This window comes from Camelus bactrianus, chromosome 1 (genome assembly GCF_048773025.1).
Source record: "Camelus bactrianus isolate YW-2024 breed Bactrian camel chromosome 1, ASM4877302v1, whole genome shotgun sequence".
Taxonomy (NCBI): Eukaryota; Metazoa; Chordata; class Mammalia; order Artiodactyla; family Camelidae; genus Camelus; species Camelus bactrianus.
In genome coordinates this window covers 96,749,443-96,774,629 of record NC_133539.1, presented here as the reverse complement: position 1 = coordinate 96,774,629, position 25,187 = coordinate 96,749,443, and the positions used below count along the sequence as shown (strand labels likewise).

The 25,187-nt window shown below is 43.4% G+C and overlaps 2 protein-coding genes across 3 annotated transcripts in view; one reads left to right on the top strand and one right to left on the bottom strand.

Annotated features, from left to right (window-relative positions):
* The window catches only part of MINDY4B (MINDY family member 4B), a 29,276-nt gene extending 14,666 nt beyond the window's left edge, over positions 1-14,610 (bottom strand). The window contains exons 1-6 of the mRNA XM_045514455.2: positions 14,449-14,610; positions 6,537-6,656; positions 5,738-5,829; positions 3,757-3,922; positions 2,820-2,885; positions 29-99 (exon numbers count right to left, since the gene is read on the bottom strand). Of these exons, the coding sequence (XP_045370411.1) occupies positions 29-99; positions 2,820-2,885; positions 3,757-3,922; positions 5,738-5,829; positions 6,537-6,656; positions 14,449-14,457 (524 nt within the window). The 5' untranslated portion in view covers positions 14,458-14,610. The remainder of the gene's footprint in view (positions 1-28; positions 100-2,819; positions 2,886-3,756; positions 3,923-5,737; positions 5,830-6,536; positions 6,657-14,448) is intronic.
* The window catches only part of MED12L (mediator complex subunit 12L), a 625,134-nt gene that overhangs the window by 157,169 nt on the left and 442,778 nt on the right, over positions 1-25,187 (top strand). For both annotated transcript variants that reach the window (XM_074369503.1, XM_074369491.1), the window contains one exon: positions 12,285-12,435. The gene's annotated coding sequence lies outside the window, so the exon portion shown is untranslated. The remainder of the gene's footprint in view (positions 1-12,284; positions 12,436-25,187) is intronic.

Sequence of the window (25,187 nt, the reverse complement as noted above, 5' to 3'; positions counted from 1 at the left end):
TCCCTGTGTAAACATTTGTAGAATTTACCTTTCAAATGTTCTGGAGAAGATCAGGCTGTAAAGAAACAAGATGACACCATGGCTTCCTTCCCCTTTGAACTATTTGGAAAACAAAGGAAAAGCATGTTTGCCTAAAAGCAATGCAGCTCTGTGGATTTATGGGCCTGAGTTCAAGGATTTACAGCCTGAGAGATTTTTTTTTTCTAGCTACCAAAAGGGCAGAAGGAGCTCCCTCTGCTTCCCAAGGTCATCTTCACTCTCAAATGCAGCCTCCTTCCTTGCTTCAGGCCTGCCAGTGGCACCACCATTCCCTTGGTTTCCAACCCATCTATCTTTCCACCACTTCTATCATGTGATTCTCTTTAAATCCTGGCCCAGATGTAGTCTGTCTTTTCTCTCCACTTTTCTGGTCCATCCTAGCCCAGGCCATCAGCATTGCTCTGGCCCTTATCCAGCCTCCCTCAGTCAGTGCGTCCCTCCTTGTCACCCCATTATACTCAAGGGGATCAGAGAGGCTTTCTAGAAATAGCTTTGGAGTTCTGCAAACCTAGGTTCAAACCAATGTACTCCAACTTACTTCTTTGAGTTTTAATCTCATCTGCAACTGCAGAATAAAAAAACCCTTTTCCTTAGGATTGTTGCAAAAGTTAAATAAAAGAATGCACAGTACCTACTTTAGTTCTTAGAACATGCCAGAACCACGGTAAAATTAGTATCTGTTCCGCTCTAAGGCACTTCTCCCTGTCTCTTTTCTTGGCCAGGTTACTTTTCTGCTCCAAGCTTTCCAAAGGTGCCCTGTGAGCTCCAGGATAAAATCCATCCACATTCAGGGCCTCCCATTGGTTGGCCTTATCTTAGCTTAATGTCAATACTCTACCTGCTCAAGATGCCCCTTGGCTGGCTTTCAGGGTGCTCAGGGTTAAAAAGCCTCTTCTTTACAGGCATTGTATCAGGAAGGCTTCTGCTAAAATGCATGTGCTTTTCTTTTAATTTGTCCCCTTCACTATCTGTGACCTGGCAGGGGCTGGGCCCTCAGGCAGGAGAACAAATTTCAGTGCCACAGGAGCCAGATGGGAACCACCTGAGTAGGTCTGTACTGCAGGGTGTGAGGGAAAGGGGGAGGGGTGGGGTCTGAGGCATAGGAGGGCACTTGTGAGTTTCCTGTTGCTGCCCTAACAGATTACCAGGGACCTGGGGCTTAAAACAACAGGAATCCATGATGTTACAGCTCTGGAGAGTAGACGTCCAGCCCTGGCATCACTGGGCTTGATTCAAACTGCTGATTGGCCTGTGTTCCCTCTGGAGGCTTTCTGGGAGATCATGTTTCCTAACCCTTATTCCATATCACATAGCCTCTTCTCCCCTGCCGTCCTCTTCCCCTTCTAAGACCCTTATGATTAATTGGGCCCACCAGGAAAATTCATAATAATCTCCCCATCTGAGATCTTGAACTTAATCATATCTGCAGAGACCTTTTTACCAGTTAGGTGACGTCATTCAGTCTATCACCACTTGTCTAATGGGAATCACCGTCCCTTAGCTCAGCTAATTGAGGACATGCAACAATATAGGCATAGTACAGCCAGATTTTCTGATTTTGCTGGGGAAAGCTAAGCATTTAGATTTTTATGTGGAATTTTCTGATTATTTTTGATGTTCACTGACGCAAATTTTAAAAAATACAACACCTTGTAAGCTAATACTGTAGATCATATGTGACAGATGTATTGGTTTCCTAGGATTGCTGTACAAATGGCCAGGAATTTGAATGGCTTGAAACAGTAGGAATTTATTCTTTCACAGTTGTGGGGAATAGAAGTCTGAAATTGAGGTGTCAGAGGAGGGCCATGCTCTCTCTGAAGGCCCTAGGGGAGGATCCTCCCTTGCATCTTTGCAAGATGTCAGCAGCCCTGCTTTCCTTCTGGAGACTCTAGGGGAGAGTGTTTCCTTGCCCTTTCCAGCTTCTAGCAGCCTGGCCCACATTCCTTGGTTCATGGCCCCCACCTTCCACCTTCAAAGCCAGCAACAGTGGGTGACACTCTTCTCATATCACATCACTCTTCCCTTCTCTTCTGCCTTCCTTATCCGCAGTTAAGGACCCTTCACATTACACTGGGCCCATCTGGGTAATCCAGGATAATCTCCCTATTTTAGAGTCAGCTGATTAGCAACCTAAATTTCCCCTTGCCATGTAACAAAACATTCATGGGTTCTAGGGGGCAGGGTATGGACATCTTTCGTCTTTCATCATCAAATTTCTTTCTCCGCAGAGGAGTCTTAAAAAAGCACCTTCCATTTCCCACCATCACTGTCCCTGACTTTGCCTCCTTCCCATGCAGCGGGTGGGGAAGATTTCATTGCAGGGGAGGGCGTCGTGTGGAAGGTGCTGATAGAAGAGCTGAAAGGGGGCCACCTTTTTTAGACTGGAAGTCATTTTTCTGAGCCAGTGTGCACGGCCATTTTGGCAATTCAGCCTACCATTTTTGTGTTTTATCCCTTAGATCAGACAAGACTGGCATAACACTTTCTCTATCACAAAAGCAATCTTGCCATATATGCCCTCTATAGTATTATTCTCTGGGTTTGATTAGCCAGGGAGGAAGAGGCATTTGTGAGTGGGCCTGTGTGTGATCTGGCTCCTTTCTAGATTGTGGGGAGGGAGAGGCGGGCTTCTCTTTCTCTCATTCCGCCCTCTCTTAGTCCCCAAAATGACCTGGTTTTCTTAACAAGCATCATTAGAAATACACTTTATAAAAGGAAGAAGATTCCTGTAAGATCAGTTCAACATAAAGGAATCATCTCAACACTTGAACACTTACACATTGTAAATGATCATAGATGAATTTCTCAGTGGCTTCTTTCTCTACAAGTTCAAACAGCTGGAGCTATAAATCAGGCACAGAAGATAAAAACGGAAAGGAGGATGAAAGTGACATCTAGAAGATGTCAACTCACTGTCATTACCTCAAAGGAGTCCTTTGTTTCATTGCAAAATCACATTGTTAAAAACCGACATATTATCTTGCACAAGGCCGTGTAAAACCTGCACGGTAAAGTTGGGTGGCCGTTGGCCTCACTTCCACTTTCCTCAGTTTTAAACCAATACGATAGCTTGCGTAGTAAAACCATAAACAGAATTTTTTTCCTAATAGGTAGAATTTAGCTATGTTTAAAAGAATGGTTATGGAAATGGCAGTTTATGATGATTTCAGGTATGCATATTCTTTTTTAAAAAATTTTTTTTGTTGAAATATAGAGGATGTACAATGTCATTAACTTCCAGGTATACAATATAGTGATTTATAATTTTTAAACGTAACACTCCTTCTATAGTTATTACAAAATATTAGTTATATTTCCTATGTTGTGTAATATATCCTTGTAGATTATTTTATACATAATAGTTTGTATCTCTTAATCCCCTACCCCTGTATTCCCCCTCCTCCTTCCCTCTCCCCACCGGTAACCACTAGTTTGTTCTCTGTATCTGTGAGTCTGCTGCTTTTTTGTTGGGTATTGGATATTCTTGATCGTGAATTCTGGAAGGAGAAATTTACAGCAGGCATCTTCATTTTGGCTGCTTGGATTACTTATGCCCTTGATCCTGGCCTCTTTGGCAGGTGCCTTTGGCCACATCAGACACATCACGAAGGTCCGCCCGGGGGCACCAGTGGGGCTTCTACTTCCACAGTGAGTCTAGTACTCACCCAGGCCTAATGGCCCTTTATCTGGCAGGACAGGCAGGGGTCCACTCACCCGTTCAGTGAAGCCATCCCCAGAGTAGTCAGGAGTCAGGGCGACATAAGTCTCCTCAGTGACAAGGCAGACGGTGGCTTTCTGAGCTGCTCCTGCCGCCCACAGGACACCAGCGAGCGTGGCAGCCAGGGCGTGCTCCTGTTCCTGCTTGCTTATTGCACACAAACTACAACGCAGAAGGAAGGTAGGAGCGCACTACAGTGAACGTGACCGGGGCCAGGCCTCCACTTTCATGGACCTTCTGAGTGCAGCATGGGTCTGTTTGGTTCTTTCGTCAACCTACACAGTGAGGATGTCAGGGAGCGCCCCGTCCTCTCTGCTGGCACTGGAACTGGTCCTCACCCAGCATGTCTTTCCCCTGGGTTCTCGGCCCACCTCACCCTGTGCATTATCATCCCCACTGAATCCAGACACTGTCCTCTTTCCTGAACTCCAGCAGGGCTCTGCCCAAACTCCTTAACCCAACAACACAGGCCCTTCCCAAGCACAACTCCAGACAATCAGGTTTCCATTTTGCAGACCATCTGCCCCAGAGGGACCCGTCCCCTGAACATATTTTCCGCATTCTACCCCCATGCTTTTAGTCTTGCACTTGTCTGTCTTTAATATGCATGTCATGTCCATCCTTTCTGCCGATCACACCCCGCGCATCATTTGAGGCCTCCCTCAGGTTCCCCTTAGTCACCTGCAGCTTATACTCACCCGGCACTCACTATGCCCAGCATCGTTCTAAGCGCCTAACACACAGCACCTCATTTAATCCACAGCAACCTTTGCAGTGGGTACTAGTGTTGCTCCCGTTTTAGCAGTGAGGAAAGTAAGAGAGGTTGAGTAATTTGCCCCTGGTCACTCACCCTTGGAGTGCTAGAGCAGGGGTTTGAATGCAGACAGTCTGCCTCCTGACTGTTCTTAACCCCTAGATCCCACTGAATAATCCCTGGTGGTCAGACTTCCCCACAAATGGGAGCCAATCTTCACATCACAGACCTCTCCTAGGCTCATTTTCTAAGTGTTTCACATTGACAACTGTTGTCATGAGACACATGATAGAGGTTAATGAACTCAGCAATGACTTACAGACTCCACCTAGCTCTGCGGTGGTACAGAGATGAGTAATGAGAGCCTCCTACTCCAAAACCCTAGTACAAGGTAGGATGAGACTAAAACAAAGTGCTGTGAGACCACAGATGAAGGAGAGAGAGCTTGTGACCTGGAAGGTTCAGGAAGGCTTCATGGAGCAGGTGGATAGTAGCAGTGACTTATTGCCGTTGATTTAGTACTTGCCATGTGCCAGCTACTGTGCTGAATGCTTCATATTTGTGTGGCAAGTGTTGTGTCTGTTCCATCTAGGTTCCCTGGGACCCCTTTTCCCCAGTTGGTGGACATGTCCTCCCTCTGCCTTACGTCCTGCTGCTAGTGGCTCCGACTTTTCCACTTTCTCCGAAAAACTGGAGCCACGTTACCTGGAAGTGACTGGGAGTTATTCCCATAGGATGGCCCACAGCGGATGCCTGACTGGGGTGGGAGGTGAAAAGGCCCCGCCCTCTTATCTGCAGCTGGGGCAAGTACCCCCAGAGGTCCTGTGGACCAGGCCGAGACTAGACATCACAGGCAACCACATTCTTCCTTCCTAGCCTGCTTCCCTCTCTCTCTTACAGGTTTCTCCTGAGGGCATTCATTCCCTTAATAAATCACTTGCATAAAGAATTCCCATCTCTGGCTCTGCTCCTAAAGGAACCCGGGAATTCGTGATCTTAGAATAGATTAGACACTTAGTTTCTGTTTTGGGTGAGAACTTATCCTGCCTGAGGGAGGTAGATGCCTTTTAATTATCTGTTTCCTCTAATATCGAGCATAGAGCCTTGTGCATTGAGGGGTATGTTAACTTCCAAGGACAAAATAATTTGAGCTGATTTTTTAAATAGGAAGCTACCACTGTACTTTGTCAGCCTCATTAAATAGGAGGATGACTCCTTCTTACCTGAGCAAGTTACTGTCTTTTCCCTTCCTTGTAAACAACAAGTACCTAATGATGGATCCTTGTATGGCCATCTGAATGCTACGGGCACCTCCCTGGAATGGAGAGGGTGAACAGTGAGGCGTGACAATTGTAGTGGGACCCTCGGGACCCATATTACCAAAGAGAACTCTTGGAAATGGGTGTCATTATTTATTCTTCTCTGCAGCCTTTTCCCTGTGGGATACAGCCTCCCCAAGGCTGGGTGAGGGACCCCGTACTCTACATGGGTCTCCTTCCCCGTGGGCTGGGGCTGGGGGTCATGACCAGGCCAGAATTAGCAATTACTAGCTTCTTGGTGGAGCCTTGTAGATGGGCACCCGGGGAAATCTGTCATCCTCTACCCTACCCTCCCTGGGCCCCGGCCTCACATCCCACTTTTAGATTTGCAGGAGGTAAGGAACTAGTTGGCTGGCTCTTGACATTCTGTGTGACTGGTGATCAGTGCTATGAATGATTGAGATTTTAGACAAATAAGAAGGAAATTCCTAGATCTCTTCCTGCTCCTAAATTCTTAGGGATGCTTAGGACTTGGAGAGAATAACCAGGAAAACCCAGAATTTGGAAGAGGGTGGAGAGGAGTTCGAGACTTTGTTACATCCTAGATAGTATGCTATAATTATAAATAGCCCATTACCGTTTAAGATTAAATTTTAAAGATGTTTCCACATGTGATTATAATGAAAACATGCATTCATAGGGGGAGGATGGAAGGAAACAGAGTGTGGGGTGAGGATTTTAAAAAATTATCACTTGCTATTACCTTTCCCACTTCCAAAGCGAAAGCCAGGTCAGAAAAAGGATCATGAAACCTGAAATAGGCCTTTGTCCAGTCACAGCTGAAAACCTGGACTGTGTTTCCAAAGAGGCTCTGGCGCAGTTTCTGAAAAGAGGGGAAATAAATGGTTCAGACAAAGATAAATCTTCCTAGACACAGTCTTCATCAAACAGCCTTAAGCAAGGTGGTGAGCTCCTGGAGGTGGGCCTGTCCCCTTCCTCGGGCCAGGTTTGCATATTACTCTGTCCCCAGTTATAACCATCCAGTCCTGTGCAAGAGATTCGCATCAGGTTCTCTTAGGACATTGTATCCTGAAGGCTCAGAGTGTCAACCCTGCACCCTGTTGTCCCCATCTGGGTTTTGTCCCCGTGTCTGTCTCACCTTCCATTGCCATCCCCCTTCCCCGTTCCCCCTGGCCGTCCACGAGGGGCTGCTGCTGTGTCCTTAGGCCTCTTGGCCCTTTGGCCATGACTCTGTCACCTCTATGCTCCCAGCTTTAGGTCTGTCTTTCTTGCTCCAGAAAAAAGGAAGAGGCAGGACTCTGTGACTCTAGCCTGAGTGCCATCGGGGGTGTAAACAATATCAAACAAGCCTCTCTGCCCTTTGCCCTAGAGTCTCTACAGCATGTTGAGATTGGAGAGGATCTTTTAGAAATATCAGGAAACTGGATACAAGCATTTGTAAACCAAACACGTGACAGAAAGGGAATCCCTTTATGATCAGAGACGTAGTAGTGATGGCATGTGCTAGGTCTGTGTGGGGGTACAGATATGGAAAGCGTCTAATACCTCACAACTGTGTACAAGACAGGACTAGAAATGCCAGAAGAAGTGCCATGAGAGAAGAGAGGAAGGAGAGAGAACTTCTGACCAAAGGAGTCAGGAAGTTTTCCTGGAAGAGGTGGCATTTGAACTAGGCTGGCAAATGGCTTCTCGCATTTATTGAGCATTTTCAACACACCAGGCACTGGGCTAAGTGCTTTGTATTCAGTGTGTTAATTTAAGTGTTTGAGGAAATACTGTTACTATCCTCCTTTTACAGGAAAGTGTTTTCCTAAGGAGAAGCAGAGCTGGGAATTGCACCCATTCTAACACCACTCCCCCCGCCTCCTCAACTTTAATCCTGTATGTGCTGCTCTCATTTTTGTGTGCTGATCATCACTGAATTAATATTTCTCATTGGCTTGGGCCACTCTTTTATAATTTCGAAAACATGTATTTATAACACTTATTTGAAAGGACACCTTACATCACGTCCTTAAATGGGAATCAAAATCACTTGTCATACATGATCCAGAAACACACAATGGAAATAAAATGATGTTACTGAATTACGATAGAAACCATTGCCTAGGAAAGCTCGGACTGAGCCCTGCACTCCTTTGAATTGAAAAGAGAGGAAGGAGTGTTAAAGAGGCGTGAACATGTGCTGCCCCTCACCTGCTCTTCCCCCCGGCCTGCCAGAGTGGAGAAGGGGGTAACTTTCCCACGAGGTAACTCAGTGTCATTTAATGTTACTGTCGTATCTCCCAAAGCACCCCATGCTCCAGCACAGGCACACATCCCACACTGGGATAGACCACACAGTGGCCTATTGCCTGTAAAGGAGTGGAGGCTGGACAGAGAGGAAGATCTACAAGCAGACATACAATACTGGGTATCCAGGGACGGTGAGTAGTTCAGCAGGACTACTCGTGTGTGTGTGTGTGTGTGTGTGTGTGTGCACGCGCGCGCACGTGCTGGGCCACAGGGCAGAAAGTAAGTGGCAACTAAGACTGGAAAGTCCCTTAGGTCTGATCCTGGAGGCTCTGAATATCACATTCAGGCATTTAGAGCCAGTTGAAGAGTGTGGACAAGAGAAACATGGGACCCAACTGGTCCAGAGCCAGGGTACCTCTTCCCAGCTGTGCACCAAACTGGCTCTAATGGTTTCTGAGAAGGACAGATGAAGGAGAAGCACACATCTGGAACAGTTTTCTCCATGTCAGACCAGGGTCTGATTCTATGGCCGGAGTTTATTTCCCAGCCACCTCTGCTCTCACCCTCAAAAGAAAAAATTGTCTCTACAGAGAAATAGAGGCAGGAGTATTTCAGAGTGAGTCAGAGCCCAGAATTGCACTTAAAAAATGATCTGTCCTGGGTCTATCAAGGAGAGGGAGCAGAAGGCACAAAGACTGCTCTTGGAAGACACAGACTCGGTGTGCACATAACCACAGAGGGCCACCAGCCCAGGACATCCCCAGCAGAGATCGAATGTGAATGGATAGTGTTTCCCTGACGTCAAGACTGCACAGCACAGGAGAAAGACTGTTCACTCCCAACTCCAGGGTTGAGAAGCCCCCCATTCTGCACCCTACGGACCAGATGAACTGGGGCAGATTGCCAAACCTCTCGAAAACTTTATTTTGGCTCATCCACAAATGGTGATAACCCTCGCTTAGTCCCCATCACAGCTATCACTGAGAGAGAAATATGGAAAAGACTTTGGGAACCGGAAGTCCTGAGCAAATGCAGTTCTATTACCTTTGTGACAACCCAGCCTGTTTGCGCTGGAACATCTCACACCAAATGAAAGGAAGTCCCAGAACAGATGGAAAAAGACCAGAGACTGGCAGAAATAAGGGAGGAGAAGCTGTGTATAATGTGAGAGATTAAGACTGTTGTGACTAAGAAATCTTCGAACTCATCTGCAAGTCAAACCAAACTCCTGTTTCTCTTGCTGGCTGCCACCTCCAACTTAGGGGGCATTGCCTTCAAGATGCACCTCAGGGTAGCCTATAACAGAGGGGCCGCAAGCCTCTCTGGCCAGCGGGACAACAAAGATGACTCATCTTATACCTACGTAATATTGATTTTCATATCGATATAATTTATAGCAGGATGAACCTGACACACAGTCAGTGATACACTGGCTGGTAACTAGACACAAATGGTAAATGGTCCTAATAAACGATGGTAATGATCATTAGTATTTAACACAAGCAAGCACAGTTTGTAGTTGTCTCTCTTCACTTTGTCAGTTTTCCAGGATTTGTAACAAATACCTCTCCTTCCTGATTGCTGTGATGATAATAATGGTGATGACCATTCTCTCTCTCCACCTCTCTCTCTTTCACATACACACATGTACATACACACCCAGGTCCTGGATCATTCTTTTTTTTTTTTAATTTTAATTTTTAAATTTTAATTAAAAATTTTTTGGAGAGGGAGGTAATTAGGTTTATTTGTTTATTTGTTTTTTTTAATGGAGGTACTGGGGGATTGAACCAAGGACCTCAGGCATGCTAAGCATGTCACCCCCAAAAGGTAAAGACCTGTGTTTTTGTCACACCCGAAAAATAAGTTTACAGTTGGGACATGGTACGTTGTGTATGAAAAGATTTTAAAGTATTTATTTATAAAGAAAGGAAAAGTACACCCCCAAGAACAGGAGGTGGGCTGATCCCAGAGAGGAAAAGTGGTGGTTTTTGTCTCCCCTTTCACTTACACCCTCCCTTAGAGGTGGTCTTTTGATTGACAGCTCTTGTCCCTGGAATGCTTAGTCATGTTTGGCCCCTTTGCGCATGTCCTTACCCATGGTGTATGCAGAAAAACCCATGGCTGGGTGGGGACCTAAACTGCAATGTTAATTATCATACAATGAACAATGGGTCATGTCTGGTTAAGTTGTGGCTGTCAGGTTCTAACCGGTTTCTTGGTGGTACTCATTTAGAAGAAGTAAAGACCCTTTGTGCTGGAGGCAGGTATAATGTCATCTCCCAGACCATCCTCCCTCTTTTCCACCTATCTGCCCAGTGCTCCCACTTATCTAGCCACCTAATAGGCATGGACTCTCACACTGAGCTATACCCTCCCCCCAGGTCCTGGGTCATTCTTCTTAGCAAGTTTAATTTCCTTACCCTGACTGCCTTGTCCCTTGTCCCTGGGCTTAGAGTTTCCTTGTGACCCCTGCACCTCCCCGCCCCATCCAGTCCTCTCTCACATGCTCTCTCCCCGCCAACCAGAGGTAGAATAATTCTCTTTGAAGCTCCTTCCCCACATCTTTTCCTGCTTAGAAATGACTGGACCATGATGGAATCAGAGATGTGAGAATTAGTGAGGCCTGAGAAGAGATTTCTCTCCTAGCCCATCAGGTAGAGCGGCCGTCTCTTGGCTCGATCATGTTCAGATTTCTCAGAATCTGGTACAGTATCTGATACACAGTAGGCCTGCAAGAAGTATTTGTTGAATTTTAAAAAAATCTAATTCAGCCCCTTCATTTTACAGTTCAAGGACTTGATACGTATTCAGTAAATGGTAGTGCCGGGACCCAAAAGCAAGCCATTCAGCAGGTCCCCGCAGGAAACAGATGGCACTCAAGTCAGGATAATTCACTGGAGGAAAGTTTAATTCAGGGACTATTTACAAGGATATGGGCTGCATGTGGCTACTGCAGGGTCCCAGGGCTAGCGAGAGTGAGAAGTCGTAGCATCCGGTGGACCTGGGGAGCCAGGGGAAGGAGAGAGAGGCCTGGGGCGAGGACTGCCATCCAGGGAGACGATTCGGGCAGCTTTGCACCACCTGACTTCATTCCCTTCCTTCCCTCCAGTCTCCCTCCGGGGCTCCCACTGGTCAAACACAACAGGGAGTCAGAGGAGGGAGCCCTGTTGTTGGAGGGACCACAAGTCAGTCTGCCGGGCAGAAAGCTGGGTGGAGAGGGTAGCAAGTGCTTTTGCAGGGGCACTCGGGTGATACCCACTACCTCGTACAGAGATGCCTTTCTCGGGGATTGTCCAGAGGCAGTGAATTAATTAATTAAACGTCCACCGAGGCCCATCTGTCAGTCAGACCCTACGCTGGGGGCACCAGGCCATACTTCCTGCTCCCTTAAAGCCACCCCGCTGCCTGCTATCCTCTATTAGAGCTTCGTTCACCTGGGTGTCCCCCAGAGTACTTCGATCTCCCAGTATTGCAGTTCTAATGTGATCCTACTGGGTTGTACTGCAACTATACTGGAGGTTTGTTTATTGGCTGCTGATAAAAGAGGCTACAGGAATGTGTTCCAGGCTGGGTCCTGGAGAAGGGCCTGGTTATGGAGGAGGAAGGGGAATTACCACTGGGGTGAAGAACTGCAGCTGGGGGCGTGGGGCTGTGGGAGAGTCCAGAGGAGGATGCTCACCTTCTCTGCAACCTCCCCTGGGCTGGCAGCCTTGGCCGTCATTCATGACACCACACACACTGTAAGATGGGAGGCTGTGGTATTAGAAATAGGGCAACCAAAGGTGAGAAACAGGAGAGCTGGGGAGAGCAAAGCGGCATGCGGTGCTTCACCCAACCTCTACTTTCTCAGCAGATTTCAAGCAAAGAATGTGTGCCAATGTCAGAAAATCCCACGCATCCCAGTCTCAAATGGAGGTGGGAAATGAAAACAGTAGAATGCAACAAAAGGCATTCTCATATGAGTATTAGGATCTGATCGCTCCAGGCCGCTACACTGCCCAGATGTCAGTTAGAATTGGTCAAGCTTCTAAACCACCTCCCTGAACATACGGATTCAGAATCCCAAGGCTGATCATCTTAAAATCCCAGGGTGTGTTTAATTAATGCTACTGCTATTTAAAAGACACACTATCATCTGGTTTTCTCAAAATGGGAATACACCCAAATTAGTTTTTTTAAAAAGAAAAATCAATTCTGTCTACTTCTGGGACTTCCTTAACACTCTATCAAGTCTGATTCTTTTGTCTTCCAGCCTTTTCCGAAGGGAGAGGATTACCCTGGAAAGTCACTAAGGTGGTCAACAGTGGCCTCACATCTGTGTTTGCAGACAAGTGAGAGAATTCAGACCCAGACTCTCCTGCCTCCACAATATAGAGTGAAACTAGAAGACTTTGGAAACACTGGTGAGTGCTTTCTCCTCCCCTATTTTTAAAATGTGTAATGGTGTTTTTGAAAATAGATTGTTCATTCACATGGTTCAAAATCCAAAGGGCACAAAAAGCTATGTTGAGAAGACTCCTTCCCACCCAGGTCTCTTGCCCCTGCCCCTCCCCTCACTGTGACAGCTTAGGACGTCTTCTGGAATTTCTGCATGCATGCACAGGCAAATACAGTACCAATGTGGAATCACAGTTTTCTCTATTTTTCATAAAAAAGGTAGCCTATTTCCTGGTATGTGCATATTTTAAAATGACATTCTCCATAGAAATTCATTTGTGACCAGTAATACTTTTTAACTAAAGATTGTTCATTAAAAATCATATCCTGCATGGTAAAATGCAGATGTAGTTGGCCCTCTATACCTGTGGATACGGACGGCTGGTGGTACTAGGCCATTTTATATAAGAGAATTGAGCCTTGGTAGATTTTGATTTCCACTGGGGTTTCCTGAAACCAATCCCCTGTGGATATTGAGGGATGATTGTAGTCACCCTAACTTCTGTTTCTGTAGCGCAGTGTAGGCAGATCAGCCTGAGAGTAGAGGCTCTAACAGGACTATTCATTAGCTGTCTCCGTTACCCAAAAGGAGAGCGATGACACGGTATGTAAGACACAAGTTAAGGCACCGTGCAGGGTACAATGCAGCAGCTCGTGAGAGCCCTGCCGACCTGTCTTCCTGTAACATCTGGCATTTGAGCAAAAGAGGGAAGGTAGATTGAGGCAGAAAGTTCTGTGATGATGAGAAGGAGCAAGTGAGCCTCCCAGCACATCTGAATTGCAACCGTGACCGTGGAGAGAGTTGCTCCGCGAGGCCTGTGAGGCTCTGCGTGAAGTATGAGGGCTGTAATCCCTATATGTGATGGAGTCCCACCTGGGGAGCCCAAAGAATGCTGTACTGAGGGTTGCAAATACCACAGTCAGAGCCAGTCTGGCCTCTGAGCTAGAAAAGCAGATGGAGACTGTGAGGTTTCCCCGGAAGGAGGTCCAGACCCCACCCTTCATCTCCCCAGGGACCCTGTGTGCCGGGCGCAGACCGCAGGATTTCACATCCCCGGCGGGCCTGACTGCAGGCTGAGCCCAGGTGCCCAGGCTGGTCCTGGGTGGTTTCTGCAAGCAGCCCCATGAGTAGGGCAGCACGTCCTCAGGAAGGAAGTGCTTCTTCCAACTTTTGTTCTTACGGCCTTGAGTAGAGGTCTCTGCCTAAGGCTCTAGAATGGGGGGATGGGGTGAACGTGGGGAAATTGTTCTGAGAAGCTCTGATTTTTCACTACGATTGAAAGGGCTGTGTTGGAAGACAATCCAATTGTAAGGATCTCTCAGCCTAGCTGGTACTTTTTCGCTGGCTCAGCTTCCTTGGTTCCCAGTCCCACCTCTTTGACCATGACAGCTGGTCCTTTGGATGTTTGCCAAGGCATTGCCCCCAGGCCAGGTCAAGTTTCAAACTGAGGAAGTGGGCCCTGGGAACAGGACCTTCCAGATCCACTTGGATTCTCACATATCATGTTCTTTTCAAATCTGCATATTAGTTGGCAGCCCCAGAAAACATTTCTTTCTTGAGATCATCTCTTTGCCCCAGGACTGGGCCTGGCACAGCTCCCCCAACCTCTCTCCCTCCCGCCCACACAGGATGGAGTCCTGTGTCCACGTCTACTTGGTCTTACACTCCCTGTCTGCCTGTCGACCTTTTATGGTGAATGATTTCAATTTAACTCCCTCTCTCTCTCAAATTTAACTGTCAAACTGAAGAAGCAAATAGAGACTCTCAGAGTTTGGGAAGAAATGACTGTAGTATCGCCCGTGTCCTTGAAAAATACCATCAATAAGTCATTTTAATTATATTCTCCTTTTACCAGTAACAATCGTCTGTGGTCTTATCTTCCATAATACTCTCACATGACAGCAGATAAGATTCCCCAGCCTTGTTGTTTGGGGAAGATTACGTTTCGTTTCATGTTTAATTGACAAGCTATACTTACCGTGGCCATTGCTTGGGAGATAGGAAGGCCGCCCGATTTTGAAGAGATGATGGAGGGTTTGGGAATAGAACAAAGGCTACTTGATGGCAAATGTCCTTGTCCTTTTGGCTGAGGTAGTCCTGTTCCGCCTTCGGTTTCACCGGCAGATATATGGCTGCCTTCCTGATGTTGTGTAAAATGCCACCACCGAAAAACAAAGCCAACAGACCTGGTGATGACCTTTTTTTCTCTTTTCTCTCTGAATTATCAGTGTTCAGAAAATGTTGCCTCCCTTTTAAAGATGTCTGAAAATTGTCATAAATAGCAATAAAAGAGGCAAAAGAATCCCAGGGTCTGTGTCAAAGGGGTATGTGACTCGGAGAGGTTCACTGTAGCTATGGAAACATAATTAATGCTATCAAGACCTTGACTTGAAATTATGTTTATAGAAGAATGTAAATGTCACTGTCTCTTGTTTTGAGAAGACAACATTTTATAAACAATGAATGAATCTTTCCAGTTTATGCGAAGCATTTCTCATTTTGTCAACTGGCCGATAAAGTCAGGTTACCACTTTTTAATTCCTTCTTATTCCTGTTCCCCAACAAATGAGAATAATAATTTTCTTCTTTAAAAAAAATCCACCCTCTACCTTTAAGAAGAAAATCAATTTTTACTTTTCTTAACTGATTCTTACAGCATTTAAATATAAGTCAGCATCAATTCTCCCAATTTGCTTAATTTCTATCCTAATGTCATGAAACAAACTTGCCCTATTGGTAGCTGAAACATGAAGGAAACTGCCTTCTTTCTTGTTCTGTATTCATAGAGGCTAAAATGCTTTCTTATCTCAGAAACACAGCATCCGAGTCACAGACTACTGATGGGATAAGATGCGTTTTGTAAATTTACGTGGAAAATCTTTACATTTGTGGCAGTGAGTTCCCCCCACCTTGTGTAAAGCATAACTTGACATTTATTCTTTTCCTTGCAAAGGTTGTTTTATCTTTTGACTATTTCTATTCCCCTAAATGGTAGCTAGGTCCACTGAATACTTCCAGGACTAAAATAGAAGTATTATCTCCCTGATTCTAATGTAGACTGGCTAGGAGAGTTTCAGCAGAAATAATAAGGCTTTTGATCACAGGTTACTTGGAGCAAGATGCTTTAGTGTTATAGTTAAAATATGCATAATTCAATTGTTTGATCATATCATATATTAGTACCAGGAAAATCACCTTAATATTTTGTGCTGTTTGTTCAGTGATTGAATTGATATCTGAAATAGAAAGTCCATTACCTTCTAACCTTTTCAGGTTACATGAGAGAAAAACACCTTTCATCTTAATGTTGTATGACAGATTTTGCAATACCTTTTAACATTTGAATTCAGTCATCTTTCCCTTATTTGAAGATGGTGAAGGTAAACAGTTTTTCGGAAGCTGAATCTAGATGATATCTCTGTTCAGAACTACTTTTCTCGGGATCATTGAAACATTTGGAGGTCAGAATCTAGTGTTATCTCAGGGGTGTAGGGACTCTAGATTCTCATGTTACTTTTATTTCTAAAATAATAACCATATGGTACTTTTAATGATGAAAAGTAGCTCTTAAAAGTAGGCAGAGATTTTTATGAAGAAAGCAAGCACAAGAAAAGATCTTCAACAGGCTTTCTAGTTTTATGTTTTCACATATTAAATGCTGGGTGCCTGAGTGACATTATGTGCACAGAAAAAATGCAGATCATGCCCTTAATGTGGTTGTTCGAAGAAGCAGCTAGAGGAAAACACGCAGGCTTTGAGAAAAGTAATTACCTGAGAAGTTGTGTTATTGGCTCCCAACCTGGAAATGAAAGAGAAAACATCAAGAAAACGACTCACTCTGTTCAACCCTTATATCCTCAGACCTCCTCAGCCTCAGCCTTCCTAGGGATGTCTCTTTCTGCAAATAGTTATACCTGAAGCATTTTAAATGTAAATCTATCTTGGAAACTTCTCGTGCGGCCAGCGTAAAAGCTGACTACTTCCACACCTGAAATCCCTCAGGTTCTAGAGAAATGAGACAATGAGAGCATCTTACCGGAGACAGCTAAAGATTTCCGTCCATTTGTCAAGAAATGAAATCTTCTTGGTTATCTCCTCTAAATCCAGCTCTTGGGAGCTTTGTTCTCGGTCCGAGGGCTCCATGGCCATTTAGATAATGTAAGGAATTGGATGAAGGAAGTTGTTAAGATGGGAGAGAGGGGTCTGCGGTGAAGTGAGATGGTTGGCACCGATGCCCAGGTGAAGCCTGCAGCTCCTACTCTTGACCAGCGAGGAGATTGGAGATCACACCACACAGCTGCCGCTCTGGGCTCTCTGTAAGTCCCTGTGATCGGATCATGATTAAACTTTCAAAAGAGGTGGAATACGTTCTATTTTTCTTCACCGTATAGATGCCATGAATGTTTAATCAAAGACACAGATTTATAAACAAAGGGACTGCAATTACTTACCTGTATCAAATCGACTGGGATAATTTAATTGATGAGAGATACCACGCTGGTGGAATGTGATAGCACCTTATGCTGTGGTGTCTCCTTGGAAATACGTAGTCAGAGGACGAAAGCCATTATGTTGATATCAAAAAACAATACTGACTCCTGTTGGGTAGGATGTAGGCCAAGGAAGAAACTGGCCAACAGATATTTGATATAGATTTCAGTACACAGAAATCTTATGCAATTTGAAAGGGGATTGGTTTAATTTGGTTCAGGGAGAAATTTAAAAGTATGTCTCTGCCTATTAGCTGAATGAATGGTAGCCATACTAACTGGCATAATAAAGAATATTGATAGTTATGAAGGTTAATTTTATGTGTCAACTTGCTAGGCTATGGTACCCAGTTTTTGATCAAATAGCAGCCTAGATATTGCTGTGAAAGTATTTTTTAGATGTGATTAACATTTAAATAGTAGATTTTGAGTAGAGCAGATTATTCCTCATAATGTGAGTGAGCCTCATCCAATCAGTTGCATAACTTAAGAGAAAAGACTCAGGTCCCACAAGGAAAAGGAAATTGGCCTCCAAACAGCCTTCTGACTCGAGTCTACAACATTAACTCCTCCCTGGGTCTCTAGCCTGCCAGCCTGCCTTGCATTTTTCAGACCTCCCAGCTACTACTGTCATGTGGCCAATTCCTTAAAATAAATCTCTCTTTATATACATATATATATAGAGAGAGCTCCCTATCCTGTTGGTTCTGTTTCTCTGGAGAACCCTGAGTGGTATCATGGTGTTTATCAAAAACAATTACTGCTTACCAGTAGAAGTGTTCCTGTCTCCTCTGACTTGGTTGAATAGTGAAATTGGACCTCTTCAGCAGGAAGTCACTTTGTCTATGACATTTCTGATCATGAGTTTTGTAAAATCCTGGGAAAACTAAGAGGTCAAGGCAAAGATTTATGTGGATTTATTTTGACTAGCATGGTCATGGCTGAGGGGACTGGTTATATATATTATTATGAAGACCTTGAAACACACAGCAAGTCACCACATCAAACAGAGGTGGATTTAGAAGTGTCCGCAGTTTAGCTTGGGAATGCTCTACCTCCAGTTTCTTAAATTTATTTTTGGTGATTGTTTAACCATTTCATGTTCACAAGTCCTATAAACTTCCACCAAGTTCAGTATTTTTATTGTAGACATAAAAAGCGTGAAGAAATCCTTTCTTATTTTCCTCCTCTAACCATAAATCCTCCTTTAAAAAAAGCTTTACTCTGCTTTCCTCTTTATAATTTTATAGTTTAAATGTTGGCATCACTATTTAATATTTTGGGGCACCCCAATCCCCAGTATAGAAAAAAAAATTAAAAATTCCTTGATCTTTGCTCTCAAATAATCTAAAAGTGATAATGTTTTGGAATTTCCTATGTAGAAAGCCATATTAAAAAATTAATTCTGGATCTGCCATTTAAATAATTTAACAACCCAAAACCAAGAAAAGGGAGTAGCTAAGAAAACTATTTATCTTAAGGATCATTATTAAATCTGTATATTTGGGGCAATGTTTGTGTCCTGATTTACAGAAAATTCTGTAGAGGTAGAAGCATATGCCCCAGCGACCAGACAACTTATCAATACACCCTTTTGTTGGGTTCAGTAAAAATATTTTGAGTATTTCCTGTGGGTCAGGCACCTGGAGATGTCAAGGTGAATAAGATGTAGTTCCTGCTCTCTCCAGTGGAGGAAACAGACACACAGGGAGCGGAAAATGCTGGGGGACAGTGGCTCATGGGGCTGTGGGAGCACAGGGGACACATAGGAGAACAGAGTGGTAAGGAGCATCGCCTCTAGGCCCCTGCTGCTTTAGTTTTGAATCATAGTTTGACCTCTTACTAGCTGTATGGCCTTGGACAAGTTATTTAACCTCTCTGTGCCTCAGTTTATTCATCTGTGAAATGGAGATAGTGTCATATCTTTCCCATATTGAGGCTTCTAAACTATGAAAATGGTGTATCACTCTACTTATGTAGACCTTTTTTTCTTCTCTTGTTTAATCCTTAAAAGTAGAATCAAATGATATGGTTATTTTATAAACTTCTGCTACATATTGCCAAATTTTATTATTGTTTGTGAACATCCTTTGCCTAGCCTTTCTGACCCCTTTTATTCCTAAGTTGGAATTCATGGTCCCATTCTTTTCAATAAAGAAAGTGCTGTCTTTACTGTCTCTCTCTTTTCAGTTAGATGTTGATAAGGGTTCTATAAATGGAAAGGGCTGGTTTCTGGAATACACCAGGAGTTGAGAATGTGATTCAGCAACCACCACTCTCCTGGGCATTTTGACAACAGACTTAAAAGCAGGAGCCTGAATATAAGATGTAGGGTGGAAAGAAAAGGTGGGATTGGAGGACCCTGGGCCAGATCTGGAGAGATAGGGCAGGGGAGGGGTACAGAAATGCAGAATCTGGGGTTGTACTCTTCACTTTTTAATACCTTTGCTCCCACCCTATGGCACATGAAGTCACCTAAAACTCCTGTCCAAAGACTACCCCTGATGCATCAAAAAGTTGGGACTGAACACGGGGTCTCTTGAAGCAATGGGTCTGCAGCAGCAAAAAGAAAGAGTAAGTACGAAGCAGGGGCCATGGGGGAAGAAGGAAGTTTTGCAGCCATGCAGTGGGGCAGGGGGCGACGGGGCAGAGCCTGAAATCATTTACCTATAAAGGAAATGCACTACATAAGTGCAAAAGCCTGTGCCTGACTCCACTTACTTTCTTTATTGATAACTAAAAATAAAAATTATACCAATGATTTAATAAGAAAAGCTAGTTTGAATTCAAAACTTGGAAATTAACATGCAAGCCTTTATTGTTATTACCATTTGCTCTAGTTTCCCAGAAAACTATGACTGATCTTTACAGTCATTTACTTAATTGAGCCTTAGAGTCAACTTTGGCTTGCAGGCATTTTGACCAGCTTGCAGAATTATCCCCAACCTTTCTTCTTGCTTTTTTCACATGACACCAAACAGAAATCTGGAAGCAGAATTTTAGAGCCTTTTGATTTTTCTTCTTAAACCAAATCTCGTTAGTGTTTAATTAACCTTACCCCTGGAAAGCTCTTCCTTAGGATTAAATTAAATCCTTTATGCTTTAATTATCATTCATTTTCTTTACTTCTTCTTTCTGTGAAGATGGAAATTTCCTGATGATAGTCCTTCCTTAAAGAATTCTACCAATCCATTGGAAACTAGAAGATAGCTAACATATTCCCCTTTTGTTCTTTGGTGGTGTGGTAAGGAAGAGAAAGAGGGCGTCAGGCCCAGGCTCAGATCCCAGGGCTTCCCCCATGGCTGTCACCTTGGACAAGTTATTTAGTTTCTCTGAGCTTTACTTTCTGTATTTCCTTTGACTTACATCATAGAATCATAATGAATATTTCTTATGTGAAAACTTCTAACCTTTAACCAGTGTTTTGCCTCTTACATATTAAAAATTCTCCTCCGAAAGTTTTACCTTTTCCTGCCTTTCTGTATTTTAGGGGTGGCAACACAGGCCAGGGATAAGCTAGAAGTCAAAAGTCCTAAAGGTTGGTCCTGACTCAGTCCCTCAGTCCCTCATTCCCTGGCCATGTGGTCTTTGGTTGGTCACTTGGTCACTGGTGTGGGCCCCAGTCATCATCTGAAAGGCCTTAAAGACCAGTGTAGTATAATGGGAAATACATATCTGATCTTTGTCCCCAGCTCCTGGCACAGAATTCCTAAAACCCTTGAAATTTCCTGAGTGATGAGGGCGATAGGACCATCTTTTGTTCTACTGAGGCTTCGCTGGGCCCCTAGATGGCTTCAGAATGGGGGCTGGTCACCAGAAAAACCAACCTTTGATGAGAAGCCTAGAACTTTCAGTCCTACCCTCTGATCTCCAGGGAAGGGAGGCAGGCTAGAGATCAAGCTACTCACCTGTAGCCAATGATTAATCAACCATGCCTACGTCATGAAACCTACAGGAAAACCCCTAAACAGTGGGGCTTGTGGAGCTTCCAAGCTGGCAAACATGTCTATGTGCCAGGAGGGTGGCACACCCCAACTCTACTGGGGTCAGAGACTCCTGCGCTCAGGACCCTCCTGTCGCCCTGTGTACCTCTTCATCTGACTATTTGTATCCTTTATAATAAACTGGTAAGCATAAGTGAAGTATCTTTCTCAGTCCGTGAGCCATTCTAACAAATTGCTGAACCTGTGGAGGGGGTTGTGGGAGCCCTCAATTTATAGCTGGTGGCTCTAAAGTATGGATGACCTGATACTTGCTACTGGTGCCTGAAGTGAGAGCAGTCTGGTGAAACTGACAGCCCTTATACCTGTGAAGTCTAATTCCAGGCAGCAAAGAACTGAGTTTAATTGCAGGACACCTAGTTGATGTTAGAGAAATAGAAGATTGTTTGGTGTGGGTAGCAAAAACCTCTCATTTGGTGCCAGAAAGAAACTGAGAACCAGCATTCAAAGCATATGTCCTGGAGTCAGATTGGGTGGGAATCTTTGCTTCTCTACTATATTGGTTATCTACTGCTGCATAACAGATTACCACAGACTTAGCTGCTTAAAACAACACCTATTTATTATCTCCCAGTTTCTGCCAGGCAGGAGTCCAGGCTTGGTGGGTCATCCTCTGCTCAGGGTCTCACAAGGCTGCAGTCAAGGTGTTGGCCAGGCCCTGAGTTCTCATCTAGGCTCAGGATCCTCTTCTAAGCTTATAGAGTTGTTGGCAGAATTCATTTCCTTGTGGCTACAGAAGCTGTTACTTTAAAACCAATGGGAAAAGGGCAGTCTCTGCTGCTTTAAGTCTCTGATCTTGGGGGGAAAGCTAAGCTATTTTAGGAAGGACTAACTTGATTAGGTCAGACCCACCCAGAATAATCTCATTTTTGATTAACTGTAAGCCAAACTGATTAGGGACCTTAATTACATCTGCAGAATTCTTTCACCTTTGCCATGTAAGGCAACATAATCATGGGAGTGATATCCCACCACTTTTGCCATAGTCTGTTGGCTTTTTCAGATGCTCTCTTTCTTGTGTGAGTTTTGGCAGTTTATGTCTTTCAAGGAATTGGTTAACTTTGTTATCAAATATGTGAGCATTGAGTTGTTTATAGTATTCCTTTATTAGCCTTTTATTTTAATTTTATTTTACTTTTAAATTTATTGAAATATAGTTGATTTATAATATTGTGTTAGTTTCAGGTGTAAGCAGAGTGATTCAGTTATATATATACATATATATATTCTTTTCCAGATTCTGTTCCATTATAGGTGATTACAAGATATTGAATATAGTTCCCTATGCTATACAGTTGGTCCTTGTTGTTTATCTGTTCTGTATATAGTAGTTAGTATCTGCACATCCCAAACTCCCAGTTCATCCCTCCACACCCTTCTTTCCCCACTAGTAACCATAAGTTTGTTTTCTATGTCAGTGAATCTGTTTCTGCTTTGTAAATAAGTTCATTTGTGTCTTTTTTGTTTTTTGTTTTTTTTTTTAGATTCCACATATAAATGATATTACGTGGTATTTTCCTTTCTCTTTCTGACTTACTTCACTTAGTGTGACAATCTCCAGGCCCATCCATGTTGCTGCAAATGACATTATTTTATTCTTTTTTATGGCTGAATAGTATTCCTTTGTATAAATATACCACAATTTCTTTATCCAGTCATCTGTCAATGGACATTTAGGTTGGTTCCATGTCTTGGCTATTGTCAATAGTGCTGCTATGAACATTGAGGTGCATGTATCGTTTTTGCATTAGAGTTCCCTCTGGATATATACCCAGAAGTGGGATTGCTGGATCATATGGTAAGTCTGTTTTTAGTTTTTTGCAGAATCTCTATACTGTTTCCCCCCTCTTTCATTTTTGATGTTAGTCATTAGCAGCCTCTCTTTTTTCTTAGCCTGGCTAGAGGCTTTATTGATTTTATTGATCTCTTCAAAGAACCAGCTTTTTGTTTCATAGATTTTCTCTATTGATTTCCTGTTCTTAATTTCATTGATTTCTGCTCTAATTTTAGTTATTTATTTTCTTCACCTTACTTTGGATTTGAATTGCTCTTCTTTTTCTAGTTACCTAAGGTGGAAATTCAGATAAATTGATTTCAGATCTTCCTTATTAATACATATATATATATTTTTTTCAATGCTGTAAATTTCCCCCTAAGCACTGCTTTTGCTGCATTCCACAAATTTTGATAAGTTGTGTTTTATTTTCATTTAGTTTAAAATATTTAACTTTTATCTTGAGATTTCTTCTTTGACCCATGTACTATGTAGAAGTATGTTATTTGATCTCCACATATTTGGGGATTTCCCAGTTATCATTTTATTATTGATTTCTGGTTTAATTCCATTGTAGTCTAAGAGTAGACATTGTATAATTTCTATTCTTTTAAATTAGTAAGGCTTTGTAACAACCCTAAGAGTTCAGTTGGTCAACCAGGCAGGTGTGTTTTATGGCCCAGAATGTGGCCTATCTTGGTGAATGTTCTGTGTGAGCTTGAGAAGAATATATATTCTACTTGCAGTTGGATGAGATATTCTATATGTCAGTTATATCCAGCTGATTGATGGCATTGTCATGACTGATTTTCCATGTACTGGACCTGCCATTTCTGAGACATGGGTGTTGAAGTCTCCAGCTATAATAGTGGATTCATCTGTCTTTCCTTGCAGTTCTATCAGTTTTTACCTCATGAAGTTTGATGCTCTGTTGTTAGGCACATACAGGTTAAGAATTGTTATGTGTTCCTGGAGAATTGACCCTTTTATAATTATGTAATATCATTCTTTATCGCATATTCTGTTGAAAAGAAGCAAGCCACAAGTCTGCCAACACTCAAGGGGAGGGTATTATACAGAAGTGTGACTTGTTGAGGGATGACCGTGGGGTGTGTCCATCATATCTAGATACTGGCAGTGATCTTGAGCCAATCATTTCACCTTGAAAAATGGGGATAATAATTTTAATCACCTCTTTGGGTGACTATGAGGATTTATTAATTAATACCCAAGAAACATTTAAAACAGTGGCACATAGCAGGTGTTTATAACTTTTAGCAGCTTCCCTTCAAAATAGGGACAACAATTCCTGCCTGGTTGACCTCTTAGAGTTGTTACAAAGCTTAGCAAGAATACAAATCTATGTTAACTGAAAAGCACCACACAAATGGGGGTGGGTTATTGTTTCAGAGTTTGCCTTCTTCATTCTTTTAATAAATGTCATTTTTTGACTACTTACCTATGATTGCACAATGACATAACTGTCTGTTTACATTTGTTGATGGAAGGAAGTGAAGGCTCTGCATCTATTCATCACGTTGGTGCTGTACCTCTGCCTGCTGAAATATTTTCTGCCTTGTTTTAGAGGCTGCTTAGGCAATAGAAAGGTCATGGGGCAGCAAGTTATGAGATATGAATTCACTTAATCTGCTGTGTGATCTTATAAAAGTCACTTACCCTCTCTGAGCCTGCAGAAATAAAATAAGGGGTTGGACAGCACTAGGTAATGTCTAGATAACCCGGTCAGTGCAAACCTTCTCTGATGTTGGCCTAACTTGTCAGTTCTACCCAGTTCCACCTGCAATCTCTTGACTGATCCATAAACTCTCTTCTGTTTAAAGGCTTTTTCTGTTTTGTAATGCTTTGTGCTCTTTTTCTGGACTTCAGATCATCTAGTTTTCTCTGGAACCAAGAAAGCACCTTCTGAGACAGCAGAATTCATTCTCAGGAGCATAATTCTAGGAGCCAGCAGCAAAGTAATGCTAACAAAGTCAAAAGGCAGGCAAAATTAACAGATGCTTCCGGTAATGAACAAGGTGCAGAAAGGTTTTTCATAATGACTGCCTCCATAGAGTATAAATAGGAATGCATCCTTCCCTCCTGTCTCCCCTCGCACCATCTGTTATTTGTGTCAGGCAGTCAGTAATTGCTGTATGTGACCCTTGTTGTTGGTAACAGGGACAACACTGTACATTGCAGCTTTCTTTGCTTTCTCCCATCTCCTGGCAGCTGTGGCTATAAGGTTTGTGTCTATCCTAAGATGGTAGATCAGGATTTCCCTGGCTCTTGAAACTAAATATAAATAAATCACTCACCCTCCCTATTGGGAAATAAGTTATAAATAACAAGTGGAAGCAATCTTTCATCAGAGAGGCTGTGGTTACTAGGAAACGGGCACTGCAGTCAGGCTGTCTATTGTCATTATGTATCCATATGGCGTTGAGTGTAAGCT